Genomic DNA, 14,704 nt, shown 5'->3' on the forward strand with positions numbered 1-14,704 from the left:
CTCCAAACCTGATTGCAAAAAAATTGTCTACTTCAGCAACAGAGTGGTCAATACCTAGAATACATTACTTGACTTTGTAGTTTCTTCCCCAAATCCCCAAAACTTTAACCTTAGACTGTCTACCGTTGACCTCACGCCATTCCTAAGAGGTCCGTGCATAAATGCACCATCGTGCCTACCATTACTGTCCAAATGCAACCACGTACAGTGATCCCCCGGTTATTGCGTCCCCGACCATTGCGAACAGGGTAATTTGCGATTTTTCAACCCGGAAGTCAAAACACCATCTGCGCATGCGTGCCCTTTTTTCTATGGGCACGCATGCGTAGATGGCGCCCGGCAGATCAGCTGCTGGGCGGCTTCCCTGGGTCTTCCCCCTCTTGCTGGCGGGAGGGCGAGCAGCGGGCATCAGCAAGGAGTTTCCCCACCGCCCACGCAAACTCCTCGCTGCCACCCGCCCTTCGCCCGCCCACGCCGTTCATTCTCGCCACTTTCGAGCTGAGTCCTGAAGCGAATTCGCTTCAGGACTCAGCTGGAAAGCGGCGAGAGCGAGCGCCAGCGAACGGCTTGTCCGCGCTAGCTCTCGCCGCTTTCGAGCTGAGTCCTGAAGCGAATTCGGCGAGAGCGAGCGCGGACAAGCCGTTCGCTGGCGCTAGCTCTCGCCGCTTTCGAGCTGAGTCCTGAAGCGAATTCGCTTCAGGACTCAGCTCGAAAGCGGCGAGAGCGAGCGCGGACAAGCCATTCGCTGGCGCTCGCTCTCGCCGCTTTCGAGCTGAGCCCTGAAGCGAATTCGCTTCAGGACTCAGCTCGAAAGCGGCGAGAGCGAGCGCGGACAAGCCGTTCGCTGGCGCTCGCTTTCGCCGCTTTTGAGATGAGTCCTGAAGCGAATTCGCTTCAGGACTCAGCTCGAAAGCGGCGAGAGCGAGCGCCAGCGAACGGCTTGTCCGCCGCCTGCCTGCCCGCTAGCGAGGAGCCGAAGATTGGGGGCGGCGCGGCTGTTTTAAAACGTCGCCGCCGGCATGGGGGGCTTGCCAGCACCCCCGGACCCCGAACCCGGGTTTGGGGGGCTGCTAGGAAGCCCCCCATGCCGGCGGCGACGTTTTAAAACAGCCGTGCCGCCCCCAATCTTCGGCTCCTCGCTAGCGCTGCGGAAGTTAAAAACACCATCTGCACATGCGCAGATGGTGTTTTTACTTCCGCAGCGCTACTTCGCGAAAACCCGCTCGTTGCGGGGGGTCCTGGAACGGAACCCTCGCAACGAGCGGGGGATCACTGTATTCCTAAAATTCCTTATACTCATAACCATGCTTGTACTTCTTATATACTCACAACCATGTTTATACTTTGTTTATACTTTGTAGCCATGTACATACTTGACAAAATAAATAAATGCATAAATTAAATAAAATGTGTGAAGCAAACAAGCAAAAAAAACCTCACATGTATTCTCTCTCACGCAGTAGCCTTTCCAATTCACCCTGTTTTTCTTCTTTCTCTCCATCTACCATATCTCCTTTCAGCTGTAGTTCTGTGTTAATTTGCCGTAAATGCTGGGCCTCCTGTTCCAAAATTTCCAGCTGTTGTTGTAGTTTCATTCTAGATTTGTCCAGGGTTTCATGATCACTGTGAAACAGCAGCCTCCAGTTAAGTAGTTGCTTATATTGCTGGAAATGAATAACTAACATGGCAACAACAAACAGATACATAAGATAAATGTTAATGTTAGTATTAATAGTACAGTGATACCTCGACATACGAGTTTAATTCGTGCCAGAGCCGACCTCGTATGTCGATCAATTCGTATCTCGAACCAATGCATTTAGTTTTGGCTTTTCGCCCGGAGATAACTGGAAAAAATGGAATTCTTGCGCCACCTAGTGGACGCTCTGCTCGTATCACGAATTTAAGCTCGTATGTAGAACAGAAATTTTGCTTGCCTCTCTGCTCGTAACTTGGAATACTCGCATGTGGAGCAGCTCGTATCTAGAGGTACTACTGTATATTTTTTAAAAAGAATTACTGTACTGGCATTTCCCAGATATTTCGAGATTACAGCTCTCAAAATTCTTAATCAGGGAAGGCAAAAGAATTCCAGGAATTGCAAAGACCACAAACTGGAGAAGATACTTTAAAGATAGAGAAAGGTAACCTAATACATACCTACGGTAAGTCTCCAGTGCAGACTGTAAATGCTGAAGTTGACTTGCATGGGTGTCTCCTTCTCCTTCTAGTCGTTTTAGCTTATCTCTCAGGAAGCTACACTGCTCTTCCTGCTGCTTTTGTTTCTTTTCCAAAGCAGTGGCAGAATCTCGACTTTCCAATAGCTGTTGTCTCAATTGCTGCAAAAGGGGGGGGGGGGAGGACCGAGAAAAATAAGGCTTAACAAAAATGCATGGTGAGAGAAGAGAGAGTGAATAGATATTTACAGAGATCAAGTGTTTACATTTTTATAGGAGAAAGTAATACAGTGTTCCCTCGATTTTCGCGGGTTTGAACTTCGCAAAAATTCTATACCACGGGTTTTCAAAAATATTAATTAAAAAATACTTTGCAGTTTTTTTCCCTATACCACGGTTTTTCCTGCCCGATGATGTCTCTACTTCGCGGAAATTCAACTTTCGCGGGCGGTCTCGGAACGCATCCCCCGCAAAAATCGAGGGAACACTGTATTCTTTTTAAAAAAAATATAGTTTATTTATTAATACAAAAGGGGGGGGAAGGAAAGTATAAACAGAAAGAGAAAAAGGGTAAGGGGAAAGGATACAAAATCAAGGAGCTTGGGAAAGTGGTAGTATTATACATGGTAATGCATAAAATTCTTTGTATCAATATTATATTTCTCAAACTATGTAAATAAAAAGTATCCTTATCAGTTCACTTACCTCTACTTGATTTCTTCTCCTAGCAAGCACATCATGTAAAAGAAGAAGGGTCCCATCTGAATCACCAGTATTTAGTTCCACTTTAGCACAAGAGTCAGCATACTTTTCAACTGGCCTGATGCCAGTTGCTGCATCATTCTCGTTAATAAGTGCCTGAAATTCAAACCGATATCAGGCTGCTAGTTTTTCATATTAAAACGAACACCTACCCAGAACCTCCTGCATAGGATCTACTCTTGTGAGATTCTAATGAGCAATGGATAAGTCATGAACCCTATTCATACTTTATATCTGCACTGAACCTTACTAAGTTGAAGCAAAACTAGGGAGGGTCAGTGTTACATATGATGTTCACGATCCATATGCTGAGTACTGTTTATAGGAATTAACTTGCCAGCAGAACTTGCAATTCATGAGATTGTGGAATAATAGCCTAATTATGTAGATCTAGACGCAGGTTGCTCCATGAATAAGGACACTATTGTCAGTGCTGAATTTTGGAGAAGTACAATTGAAAAAACGTAATCTTGATAACTGTTCCTCCAAATACCTTAAAGCCAAATAGTATGTAATGAAAGTGTCTGTATTTCCCAAGCAATGACTTACATAATGGGTGGAATATGAAACAACTTCTCCCATTTAAATTGACTATCATTACAAGGTAGAAGAAGATAGATTTTTCTGAAACAAAGGAACATATACTCCAGAATGTCTCACAATAACGATATGATTATTTTGTTATTAAATACAAAACAATTTTATGAACATGTTTCTAATACAGTGATCCCTCGATTTTCGCGGCTTCAAACTTCGCGAAACGCTATACCACAGTTTTTCAAAAAATATTAATTAAAAAATACTCCACGGGTTTTTTTCTATACCACGGTTTTTCCCACCCGATGACGTCATATGTCATCACCAAGAGTCACTTCTCTGTCTCTTTCTCTTTCTTTCCTGTCATTCTCTGCTTCAATCATTTTCTCATTTCTCTTTTTTTCTCCCCTTTTTTCTATCATTTCTCTCTCTCTTCCTTCCACTCTCTCTCTCTTTCTTCCTCTCTCTCACTCTCTTCCTTCCTTTCTCATCTTTCTTTCTTTCTCTCTCTCTTTCTCTATCTTGCTTTCTTCCTCTCTCACACTCTCTTCCTCCCTCTCTCATCTCTTTCTTTCTTTCCTTCTCTCTCTTTCTCTATCTCTCCCCCTCTTGCTCTTGAGCGGTGAGCGAGCGGCCGGGCGAACGGCGGGTGGCCGGGCGAATGGCGGGCGAACGGCGGCCGGGCAAGCGGTGAGCGAGCAGCCGGGCGAACGGCGGTCGGTCGGGTGAACGGGCGAGCAGCGGGCGGGCGGGCGAATGGGCGAGCGGCGGGTGGCCGGGCAAACGGCGGGTGAACGGCCAGTGGGCGGGCGAACGGCGGGCGGGCGAACGGCGGGCGGGCGAACGGCGGGTGCCTACAGGGAACGGTGACCGCCAGCGCTGCTGCAGGAGGACCCGTGTCCGAAGAAAGCCAGTGAGAGGGATGGATCGGGTGGGCGGGCGGTAGCGGCGAGGGCGCCGGAGGCGCTGGGGGGGCAGGGGCAGCCGACATTCAAAGCAATCTTTGTCGGCTTCCGCACTTTCGGCACTCCCTGCCCTAATTTCAAGCCCGGCTCCTTGTGCTGCCTTGAAAAAGGGTGCGTGGGGGTAGTTTTGGGCTGTCCGTAGCCAAAAATGGTGTTTTTACTTCCGCACCGCTACTTCGCGGAAAATCGACTTTCGCGGGAGGTCTTGGAACGTAACCCCCGCGAAAATCGAGGGAACACTGTATATTTAAGATAGGCATTGTCTTCCTTCTTAACACATAAGAAATCCGTAACCAGCAATCTATCTCTTCTTGTGGAATAACAGAAATATAACATGAAAGGGGTCTTGTAAGTCATTTGTTCCAGCACCAGGCTTATCCAATATATTTAAAAGCTTCCAGTGAGTGACAATCCACTCTGATTGGACTCTGCTGATTGGTTAATACAAGGATAGCAAAATAACACAAATTTTGCTGAAGCTGTACTGGTTACCAGAAGGCTTCTAGGTCCAATTCAAAGTTCTGGTTATTAATTATAAAGCTTTTTATGGCTCAAGTCTCTCTTACCTTCAGGTACCAGGTAAGCTAGATAAAAATTTATCTGACCACTATGTAAAGGCAAGTGGATAGTGAAAGAAGTCCTTCCTCGTGAAAAGTCAAGAAAAGGGCTCCCCAGAAAACTCCTTCAAAAGGAAACCATCTGATGCTTGAACTTAGGATGACAATTTCTTTGTTGTCCTTTTAAATAATATTAATACTATGTTCTTCAGCAGGTTTTCAGATGCGATGGTGCAGGGAGGTATGTTAGCAATCAGCTGACACAGGGAAGTACTTGTGGTTTGGAGGGCAATATTACTTTGATTTGACTTAAAACTATGGATTTTTTGCTATTAAAAACTCCTATAGTCTGAGATGACAACAAAAATTATTGTGAATCAGTAAATCTTTTGCATAAAGCTTTTCTATATTTTGTAAATTGGAGGCCTGTAATGTAATGCCTGCAATATAATAAAAATATTTTTGTGGTTGGTCATAATCATCACAGTAGTTATGTTATGGGTGGACAAAGGCCAGCCATATGCTCCTCGGTGTCCAAACTTCTAGGCAAAAAAACGTGGTATTTCATTTATACTTTAAAAAATAACTTATTATTATACTACCTGGGTAATTTCTGTTAATACATGTTGCAGAGAAAATATCTCTTCACTGATATCTTTGCTTGGTGTTTGGTCACAATCTATCCTCAACTTATTAGCCTTCTGAAAAAATAAAGTATTAGAATTAAATCACTGTTTATAGAATAGAGTCCATATGTCACAAACATCTGGACTTAGAACATAATTTAATGGGAATACTGAATCACAACATATCAATAGAACTACAATGGACATATTTCACTGCCCACAATATATATGAAAGTATACCAAAAGGAGTTCTACCTGTAGGCAAATTCATCAGGTATCACAGGATTTCAGAGCAGTAGAGGGAAATTAGTACTTTTTAACCAGCCGTTAAAATTTATATTCAGTTTACATACAGTAAAGTCTCGGTTATCTGACATAAATGGGCATGCTGATAGTCGGATAGCCGAAATGTCAGATAATCCAGACTCTACTTTACTGCTTCCCTCCTCAGTTGTCTCTCTCTCTCACTCACCCGCTTCCGGCCCCTGCTCTCTCTCTCTCACTCACCCGCTTCCGGCCCCTGCTCTCTCTCTCTCACTCACCCGCTTCCGGCCCCTGCTCTCTCTCTCTCGCCCTCTTCTGTCCCCGTCTCTCTCTCTCTTTCTAGCTTGCAGGCTTCTATCTCTGGCTCTCTCTCTTGCTCGCTCACCTGCTTCAGTCCCTGCTCTCTCTCTCTCACTCACCCGCTTCTGTCCCCTGCTCTCTCTCTCTCACTCACCCGCTTCCGTCCCCTGCTCTCTCTCTCTCTCGCCCACTTCTGTCCCCGTCTCTCTCTCCCTCTGTAGCTTGCAGGCTTCTATCTCTGGCTCTCTCTCTTGCTCGCTTGCCTGCTTCAATCCCTGCTCTCTCTCTCTCACCCGCTTCCGTCCCCTGCTCTCTCTCTCTCACTCACCCGCTTCCGTCCCCTGCTCTCTCTCTCTCGCCCACTTCTGTCCCCGTCTCTCTCTCTCTCTCTAGCTTGCCGGCTTCTATCTCTGGCTCTCTCTCTTGCTCGCTCGCCTGCTTCAGTCCCCGCTCTCTCTCTGTCACTCACCCGCTTCCATCCCCTGCTCTCTCTCTCACTCACCCGCTTCCGTCCCCTGCTCTCTCTCTCTCGCCCACTTCTGTCCCCGTCTCTCTCTCTCTCTCTCTAGCTTGCCGGCTTCTATCTCCGGCTCTCTCTCTTGCTCGCTCGCCTGCTTCAGTCCCCGCGCTCTCTCTCTCACTCACCTGCTTCCGTCCCCTGCTCTCTCTCTCTCTCTCGCCCACTTCTGTCCCCATCTCTCTCTCTAGCTTGCCGGCTTCTATCCCCGGCTCTCTCTCTTGCTCGCTCGCCTGCTTCAGTCCCCGCTCCCTCTCTCTCTAGCTTGCCGGCTTCTGTCCCCGGCTTTCTCTCTCTCTCTAGCTCACTTTCCTCCTCCCAGCTTGCTTTCCTGTTGTGGCTGTCATGTTTGGGGCGTGTCTGGGGGGCACAGAAATGCCTACAGCCACGCCCCCAAGCAGTCACGACATCGGATAATCACGAGTGTCAGATTACCGAAGGACGGATAACCGAGACTCTACTGTATTGCATAGGTTCTCAAATTCAATTAGCAAAAATAATTTTGGCTTTGTAAATGCACGACCTGTTTTTCCATTCCTATAGACAATTCCTATAGAGGGGCGGCACACAAATCTAATAAATTATTATTATTATTATTATTATTATTATTATTATTATTATTATTATTATTATTATATAAACATTAGGTATTTACTGTTGTAGCAAATAGTACATTTCTTTCCGAAACATTTTGTGCTCCAACATTTAACTTTGCGAAAGCAATTATCACTAAAATTGCATGAAGATGTATAACTTTGAGCTTTTAATCAAGGTACTGATATATATTTAGCTTTGGAATGTCTCCTAAATAGTAATAAACCAAGGAACTAAGTCTTCGGAGAGGGGCGGCATACAAATCTAATAAATTATTATTATTATTATTATTATTATTATTATTATTATTATTAATTATCTCTTCCACTGGATTTTCTCTAATTCCTTGACAACATACCAGAATTTCCATTGTGTCTCTTAGAGTCTTCACTGTCTTCTCTTTCTCTTCATTCTGTTTTTGAGACTCTTCAAGCAAAGCAGTCAACTCCACCACTCTGAAAGAGAACAGCAAAGGTCGGAGAGGGGCGACATACAAATCTAATAAATAATAAAAACTATAAAAAATAATATTTACAGGCTAAGATATTTTGGCTAACACAATTTTACCTTGTTGCTTCTAAAAGTGGCTGATTGTCCCTGAAAACTCAAGATGAAAATGAGAATCCTGCATATGCCTACATGGCATCGGACCAGATTACTTGCAGGACCGCCTACTGCCACATGAATCCCAGCGACCGGCTAGGTCCCACAGAGTCAGCCTTCTCCAGGTCCCATCAACTAGACAATGCCGTTTGGTGGGACCTAGGGGAACAGCCTTCTCTGTGGGGGGCCCGGCCCTCTGGAATCAGCTCCACCTGGAGATGCGTACTGCCCTCACTCTCCTCGCCTTTATTTATGTCGTCAGGCTGATTAGATCTTGGCCCTGATTAGATCTTGGCCCTGGTCAACAAATGATTGTATGATTGCTGTGAATGACTGGAATTGATTTTTAATTTAATGTGACTCAATTTATTGTAATTTACTGTTTTTCATATGCTGTGAGCCGCCCTGAGTCTTCGGAGAGGGGTTTCATAGATATCCAATCAATCAATCAATCAATTGGCAGTTGATAAACTTTCCAAAGCCAAAGAAGGATTCTTGTATCCATTTTCTCAGTGTGCTAAAGCAGGACTTTTCTGTGGACAGAATATTCCTACAGGAACTAAATTACACTATCTGGAAACAAAGCTCCCTTTTCAATATATAGTGTTCCCTCGATTTTCACGGGGGATGCGTTCCAAGACCGCCCGCGAAAGTCGAATTTCCGCGAAGTAGAGATGCGGAAGTAAATACACTATTTTTGGCTATGAACAGTATCACAAGCCTTCCCTTAACATTTTAAACCCCTAAATTGCAATTTCCCATTCCCTTAGCAACCATTTAGATTATTACTCACCATGTTTATTTATTAAAGCTTATTAAAAAAATATTTATTAAAGGCAGACAAAAGTTTGGTGATGACATATGACGTCATCGGGCGGGGAAAACCGTGGTACAGTCATACCTCGTCTTATGAACCTAATTGGTTCCCAGGGGAGGTTCGTAAGACGAAAGGTTCGTAAGACGAAACATTGTTTCCCATAGGAAACAATGTAAAGTCAATTAATCCGTGCAACAACAAAACAAAACCGCAAAAAAATGCTGCCGCCCAGCTGTCACCTTTTAAAACAGCCTGGGGGCTTCTCATCAGCCTCCCGAACGCCGAATGCCAAACCCGAACTTCCGGGTTCGGCGTTCGGGAGGCCGCTGAGAAGCCTCCCGGCTGTTTTAAAAGATGACAGCTGGGCTGCGGGGCTTCCCAGCAGCCTCCTGAACCCCGAACCCGGAAGTTTGGTAAAAGTTCGGGGTTCAGGAGGCTGCTGGGAAGTCGCGCCGCCCGGCTGTCACCTTTTAAAACAGCCGGGGGACTTCCCAGCAGCCTCCCGAAGCCGAACGCCAAACCCAAACTTCTGCGTTCGGCTTTGGGAGGCTGCTGGGACACCCTCCCCCGGCTGTTTTAAAAGGTGACAGCCGGGCTGTGGGGCTTCCCAGCAGCCTCCCGAACCCCGAACCCAGAAGTTCGGCAAAAGTTCGGGGTTCGGGAGGCTGCTGGGAAGCCGCACAGCCCGGCTGTCCCCTTTTAAAACAGCCGGGGGACTTCCCAGCAGCCTCCCAAAGCTGAACGCCAAACCTGAACTTCCGCGTTCGGCTTCGGGAGGCTGCTGGGAACCCCCCCGGCTGTTTTCAAAGGTGACAGCCGGGTTGCGGGGCTTCCCAGCAGCCTCCCGAACCCCGAACCCGGAAGTTTGGCAAAAGTTCGGGGTTCGGGAGGCTGCTGGGAAGCCACGCGGCCCGGCTGTCACCTTTTAAAACCGCCGGGGGACTTCCCAGCAGCCTCCCAAAGCCGAACGCCAAACCCGAACTTCCGCGTTCGGCTTCGGGAGGCTGCTGGGAAACCCCCCGGCTGTTTTAAAAGGTGACAGCCGGGCGGCGCGGCTTCCCAGCGGCCTCCCGAACGCCGAACCCGGAAGTTCGGGTTTGGCGTTCGTAAGACGAAAAAAGTTCACAAGAAGAGGCAAAATATTTCTGAACCCCGGGTTCGTATCTCGGGTTGTTCGTAAGATGAGGGGTTCGTATCTTGAGGTACCACTGTATAGGGAAAAAACCCGCGAAGTATTTTTTAATTAATATTTTTGAAAAACCGTGGTATAGACTTTTCGCGAAGTTTGAACCCGCGAAAATTGAGGGAGCACTGTATAGTGATCCCTCGTTTATCATGGGTGTTCGGTTCCAGGACCACCCGTGATAAATGAAAATCCGCGAAGTAGGGACACTGCCCGCCCCTCACCCAGCACTCCTTTTTACCTGTGCTTTAAACCAGGAGAGAAGGGGAGGTGGTGGTGGGAGAGAGACACGCCAGAGGGCGGGGTCCACTTCAGAGCATGTGAGGGGAGCGCAAAACACGCAAGGAAAGCAGGGCAGCCCGGCAAAGGAGGGAGGAAGGCGCAGCGCAATTGCTGCATTACTAGCACCTCCCAGCATTAGCAGATGCCGCTGCAGCAATCACCACCACTTCTTCCACTTTGTTATGCTGCCGCCAGAGGGCTTGGCTCTTGCTGGCGCTTCCTGTCGGCTGGGAGAGATGGTGGTGATGGCCTCCCACCCTGCCCCGCCTATCTGCTGAGACCGGAATCGCAATGGAACATCTCTGACAAAGCTTCGCCTCCAAGCAGGTCGGGGAAAGGAGAGGTGGCGAGCCTGTCTGAGGAAAACTGCTATTGTATATTTAAAAAAAATATTTTATAAAAACCCGCGATGCACTGAAGCTGTGAAAGGTGGCAAGGGATCACTTTATCACTAATTGTGATATAGTGGCCCAAGATTTTACTTACTTACACACTTTTAATAGAAAAAACACCTCCAATCTTCAAAATCATAGTACTTTAAAATATAGCCAATATACCGGCACTTATGTAGGAAGCAAAATCTCATAAGTAGTGTTGGGTGAACCTAACGAAATTCAGGTTTGGCGAACTCACCCAAACTTTGCCATGAAGTTTGGGTGAGTTCGCCGAACCCAAACCCAAACTGCAGCAGCGCCACTGCGGCATCCTTTTCCGTAAAAATAAACAAAGAGATGGGGAATTCCCCACCTCCTTTTGCTTCCTTTTATTTTTACGGAAAAGGAGGCCACAGCGGCGCTGCAAGCAAAAGGAGGTGGGGAATCCCATGATGGGATTCCGGGGGCGGTGCTTTGACATCACAGATACGCCTTCTTCCCCATTTCGGCCGGCCAGAAAGGAGTCTCCGTGACATCAAAGCCCCGCCCCCGGAATCCCATCATGGGATTCCCCACTCTCCTCCTGGGCGGCGGCACTTCACGGTGTTCAGGTTCAGGTTCGCCCAACACTACATATATGCAAGTGCAAGTTTTTGGTGATTATTTTGTCTTTGTGCAGAAACAAAAAAATCACCAAAATCTCCCACAAGTGCGCACCCCCCTCACGAGATTTTACTTTCTGCACATGCACAGAAGCAAAATATTGCTGGGATGTGCATGCATGCCTACAGCAGAAGCAAAGCAGCACGGGCAGCTCAATTTTCGCTACCAGTACGCTGTCCTTATCCATACCGGTAGCAACCCAATACTAATACCAGAATATATAAAGCCATGCATTTTACCTTCTTTTCCCTGAATACCATTGTTAATATATCACAATTATCACATTATCTCTTTTTATCAAGAGATAATGAATCATATTGATTGATTATTTGGGTCAATAATAAATGCATCAAAGCACTCAAAATGTATGAAGAAATATATGTAAGCTTTGTTTTGGCATACATTAGTGTGAATACATTCCTTATTATTCAAATTAGGCAGATTTTCCTTGTACATCATATCCAGCAATGATTTACTGTACACTGGGTTTCTCTTTGCTCAAAATAATGAAAACACAATAATCCAAATTGTAAAGAACAGGATAACCCAAGCATATTAATTAGGGGATCCGTCAGAACCCTGATATCCACATTCTATTAACACTATCTTTCCAGTTTTCCCTAATTAAATAATTTTGTATAATTTATTCTTATATGACTTGTAACAACAACAAAAATAATAATAATAATAATAGTTGTTTTCTTGTTATTGTTACTATTATTTATTAGATTTGTTGTTGTTGTTGTTGTTATTATTATTATTATTTATTAGATTTGAAGTCTCAGGGCGGCTCACAACACTAACAATACATAATACAAATCTAATATTTAAAAAAAAGTTAAAATCCATTACAGTGATCCCTCTATTATCGTGAGGGTTCCGTTCCAAGACCCCTCGCGATAATCGATTTTTCGCAATGTAGGGTTGCGGAAGTAAAAACACCATCTGCGCATGCGCACTCTTTTTTTCTATGGCCGCGCATGCGTAGATGGTGGAGTTTGCGTTCCCCGCCGCCCACGCAAAGGGGAAAACCCGATTCGGCTCCTCGCTGCTGCTGCGCTACCGAGCAGATCAGCTGCTGGGCGGCCGAAGGAACCTTCCCTGGGTCTTCCCGGCCGCCCACGCAAAGGGGAAACCCCGGCTCCTTGCTGATGCCCGCCGCTCGCCCGCCCACCAGCAAGAGGGGGAAGACCCAGGGAAGGTTCCTTCGGCCGCCCAGCAGCTGATCTGCTCGGCGCAGCAGCAGCGAGCAGACAAAGATCGGGGTTTCCCAGCCGCCCACGCAAAGGGGAAACCCCGGCTCCTCACTGATGCCCCCGCTCGCCCGCCCGCCGCCCGCCAGCAAGAGGGGGAGAGATAGAGAAAGAGAGAGAAGGAAAGAAAGAGATGAGAGAGGGAGGAAGAGAGTGTGAGAGAGGAAGAAGCAAGATGGAGAAAGAGAGAGAGAAAGAAAGATGAGAAAGGAAGGAAGAGAGTGACGTCATCGGGTGGGAAAAATCACGATATAGCGTTTCGCGAAGATCGAGATCGCGAAAATCGAGGGATCACTGTATTACTAAAAACAATCAATACTACACAATCACACCACACTCAAATGCTACAAGTCAGAAGTGGGGGGAGGCAAAACCCACAGCCACTCCGTCTTGTCAGGGTTGAGTTTGAGCCTGTTGACACCCATCCAGACCGTAACAGCCTTCAGGCACCGGAACCTCACTTCCACTGCTTCGCCGACTGGACATGGGGTGGAGATGTACAACTGGGTGTCATCAGCGTACTGATGGCACCTCACCCCATGCCCTTGGATGATCTCAAAATGTTTTCCTTGATAGAATCTTGCATAAATAGCCAGTATAAATAAATAATATTATTTATTAATATTATTAATATTATTTGAATAAATAATTACAACCAGTGAGACAATTAGTGGATTTTTTAAATGGAACTTACCTGCTCTGAAGATCTTCCTTTGAAAAAAAATTTTTGACATGTGATGTCACATTTGCTTTTGCTTGCTTGTGTTTTTCTTTCTCCACATTTATTTTCTCTAATTTTTTACCAAGTTGTTGCCGTCCCTGCTGCTGGGATCTTAGGAATGAATCTTCCAAATTCTTGGTCTCCAAAAATTGTGCATCCGAGCTCACATGGAAACAACAGTTCAATATAGAGCCATAAATCCTCACTTGGTTAGCTTTTGATTCAGACAGATCCCTGGAGTAAAAATAAATAATACCATGTTCTACCAATCTATAAATAGTGGAACTCAACCACTACTAAACCAAAGGTCTTCAGAGGAGAGATGGAGTAATAAGAATTTTCCTTCTTATACAGCAAAGAAAGAAACATATCATAATTCTTTCACTGCTAGAAGGAGGACATTGTTACATACAATTTAATTATATACAATTTTATCTGATAGAAGAATCCATTCCTCTTCACCTGTCAGTTGCTGTCTTCATTTCCAAAAAATGCCGACGTAATGTCACCACTTGCCGCCAAATGCCAAGGATACGATCATGTTCAGATTGCCTATAGTGTTCAAAGCTCTAGAAACAACAGCAAAATTACAAGTGACAACATAGTCTCTGTTTTATCCCACCACAGTAATTTGGAATATACTTTTTCAAAGAAAAACACCAAGCTTTTTAAGGCTTATATCCTTAAACTTTTAAGGCTTATATCCTTAAACTTTTAAGGCTTATATCCTTAAACTATTCTTTTTTCTGTAATATGAATCAACTTTCAAGATATGGTTATTAGCTGATCAATTATTAAGAAAGGAAACATTTGGTTCTCATTTCCCAAAGATCTAGCAATCATTTGACTTGTAGAATCAGATACATTTGTTTATATCCTTAGTTTTATTACTTAATATTTATCAACTTTCTTAATCTTTCTCAGCAAATATATGTTCAAGGTGAAGCATGGGGAATTTCTATTTGAATACAAAATTGTCTAGGGAAAAAAATTACTCTCCTTACATTTTCTGTACACTTACTACAAATGCATTCTTACCTTCCGTTCTTTGTGCCAGTCACTCTCTTTGTACTCTAACTCAGTTTTGGCTCTTGTCCAATCATCTGTCAATTTTTTGATATCTTCCTGGAGTACCCCATTCACTTCATTGGCTTTGTCCAAGTGCTTCCGAAGCAAGATATTAACTCTACCCAAACTCTCACATCTGATAAATAAAAGTGATAGTTAAAACAAATAATCATGATTCCGAGAATATGAGTTAGCGTCAGTACAAATATTCCTTATTTAGAAAGCAAAATCGGGATTGACAACTTGACTATTAAATGAATCAGGTGCTAACTGAAACCACAATTGTGCTTAGGGTGTTCAGATTTCTTTTGTTTTATGGACCTGTAAAGCTCATAAATTAAAGGAATGGATGTAAAATTACTTTTTCATCACTGATGTAATTGCAAACAGTCACTAAACAAAGCAATCACAAAGCAATCTTTACTGTAATTGTTACTCAAC

The 14,704-nt window shown here is 45.0% G+C and overlaps 1 protein-coding gene across 2 annotated transcripts in view; it reads right to left on the minus strand.

Moving 5' to 3' along the window:
- The window catches only part of CEP250 (centrosomal protein 250), a 58,878-nt gene that overhangs the window by 41,634 nt on the left and 2,540 nt on the right, over positions 1-14,704 (minus strand). The window contains exons 5-12 of one of the 2 annotated variants that reach the window (XM_070744961.1): positions 14,234-14,399; positions 13,658-13,764; positions 13,169-13,429; positions 7,658-7,754; positions 5,601-5,699; positions 2,883-3,035; positions 2,161-2,339; positions 1,441-1,623 (exon numbers count right to left, since the gene is read on the minus strand). In XM_070744961.1, coding sequence (XP_070601062.1) covers positions 1,441-1,623; positions 2,161-2,339; positions 2,883-3,035; positions 5,601-5,699; positions 7,658-7,754; positions 13,169-13,429; positions 13,658-13,764; positions 14,234-14,399 — 1,245 coding nt within the window. Of the gene's footprint in view, positions 1-1,440; positions 1,679-2,160; positions 2,340-2,882; positions 3,036-5,600; positions 5,700-7,657; positions 7,755-13,168; positions 13,430-13,657; positions 13,765-14,233; positions 14,400-14,704 lie in introns of those variants that run through there. The other variant, XM_070744962.1, reaches the window with a different exon arrangement.

The sequence above is a fragment of the Erythrolamprus reginae genome, chromosome 3 (assembly GCF_031021105.1).
Source record: "Erythrolamprus reginae isolate rEryReg1 chromosome 3, rEryReg1.hap1, whole genome shotgun sequence".
NCBI classification, from domain to species: Eukaryota; Metazoa; Chordata; class Lepidosauria; order Squamata; family Dipsadidae; genus Erythrolamprus; species Erythrolamprus reginae.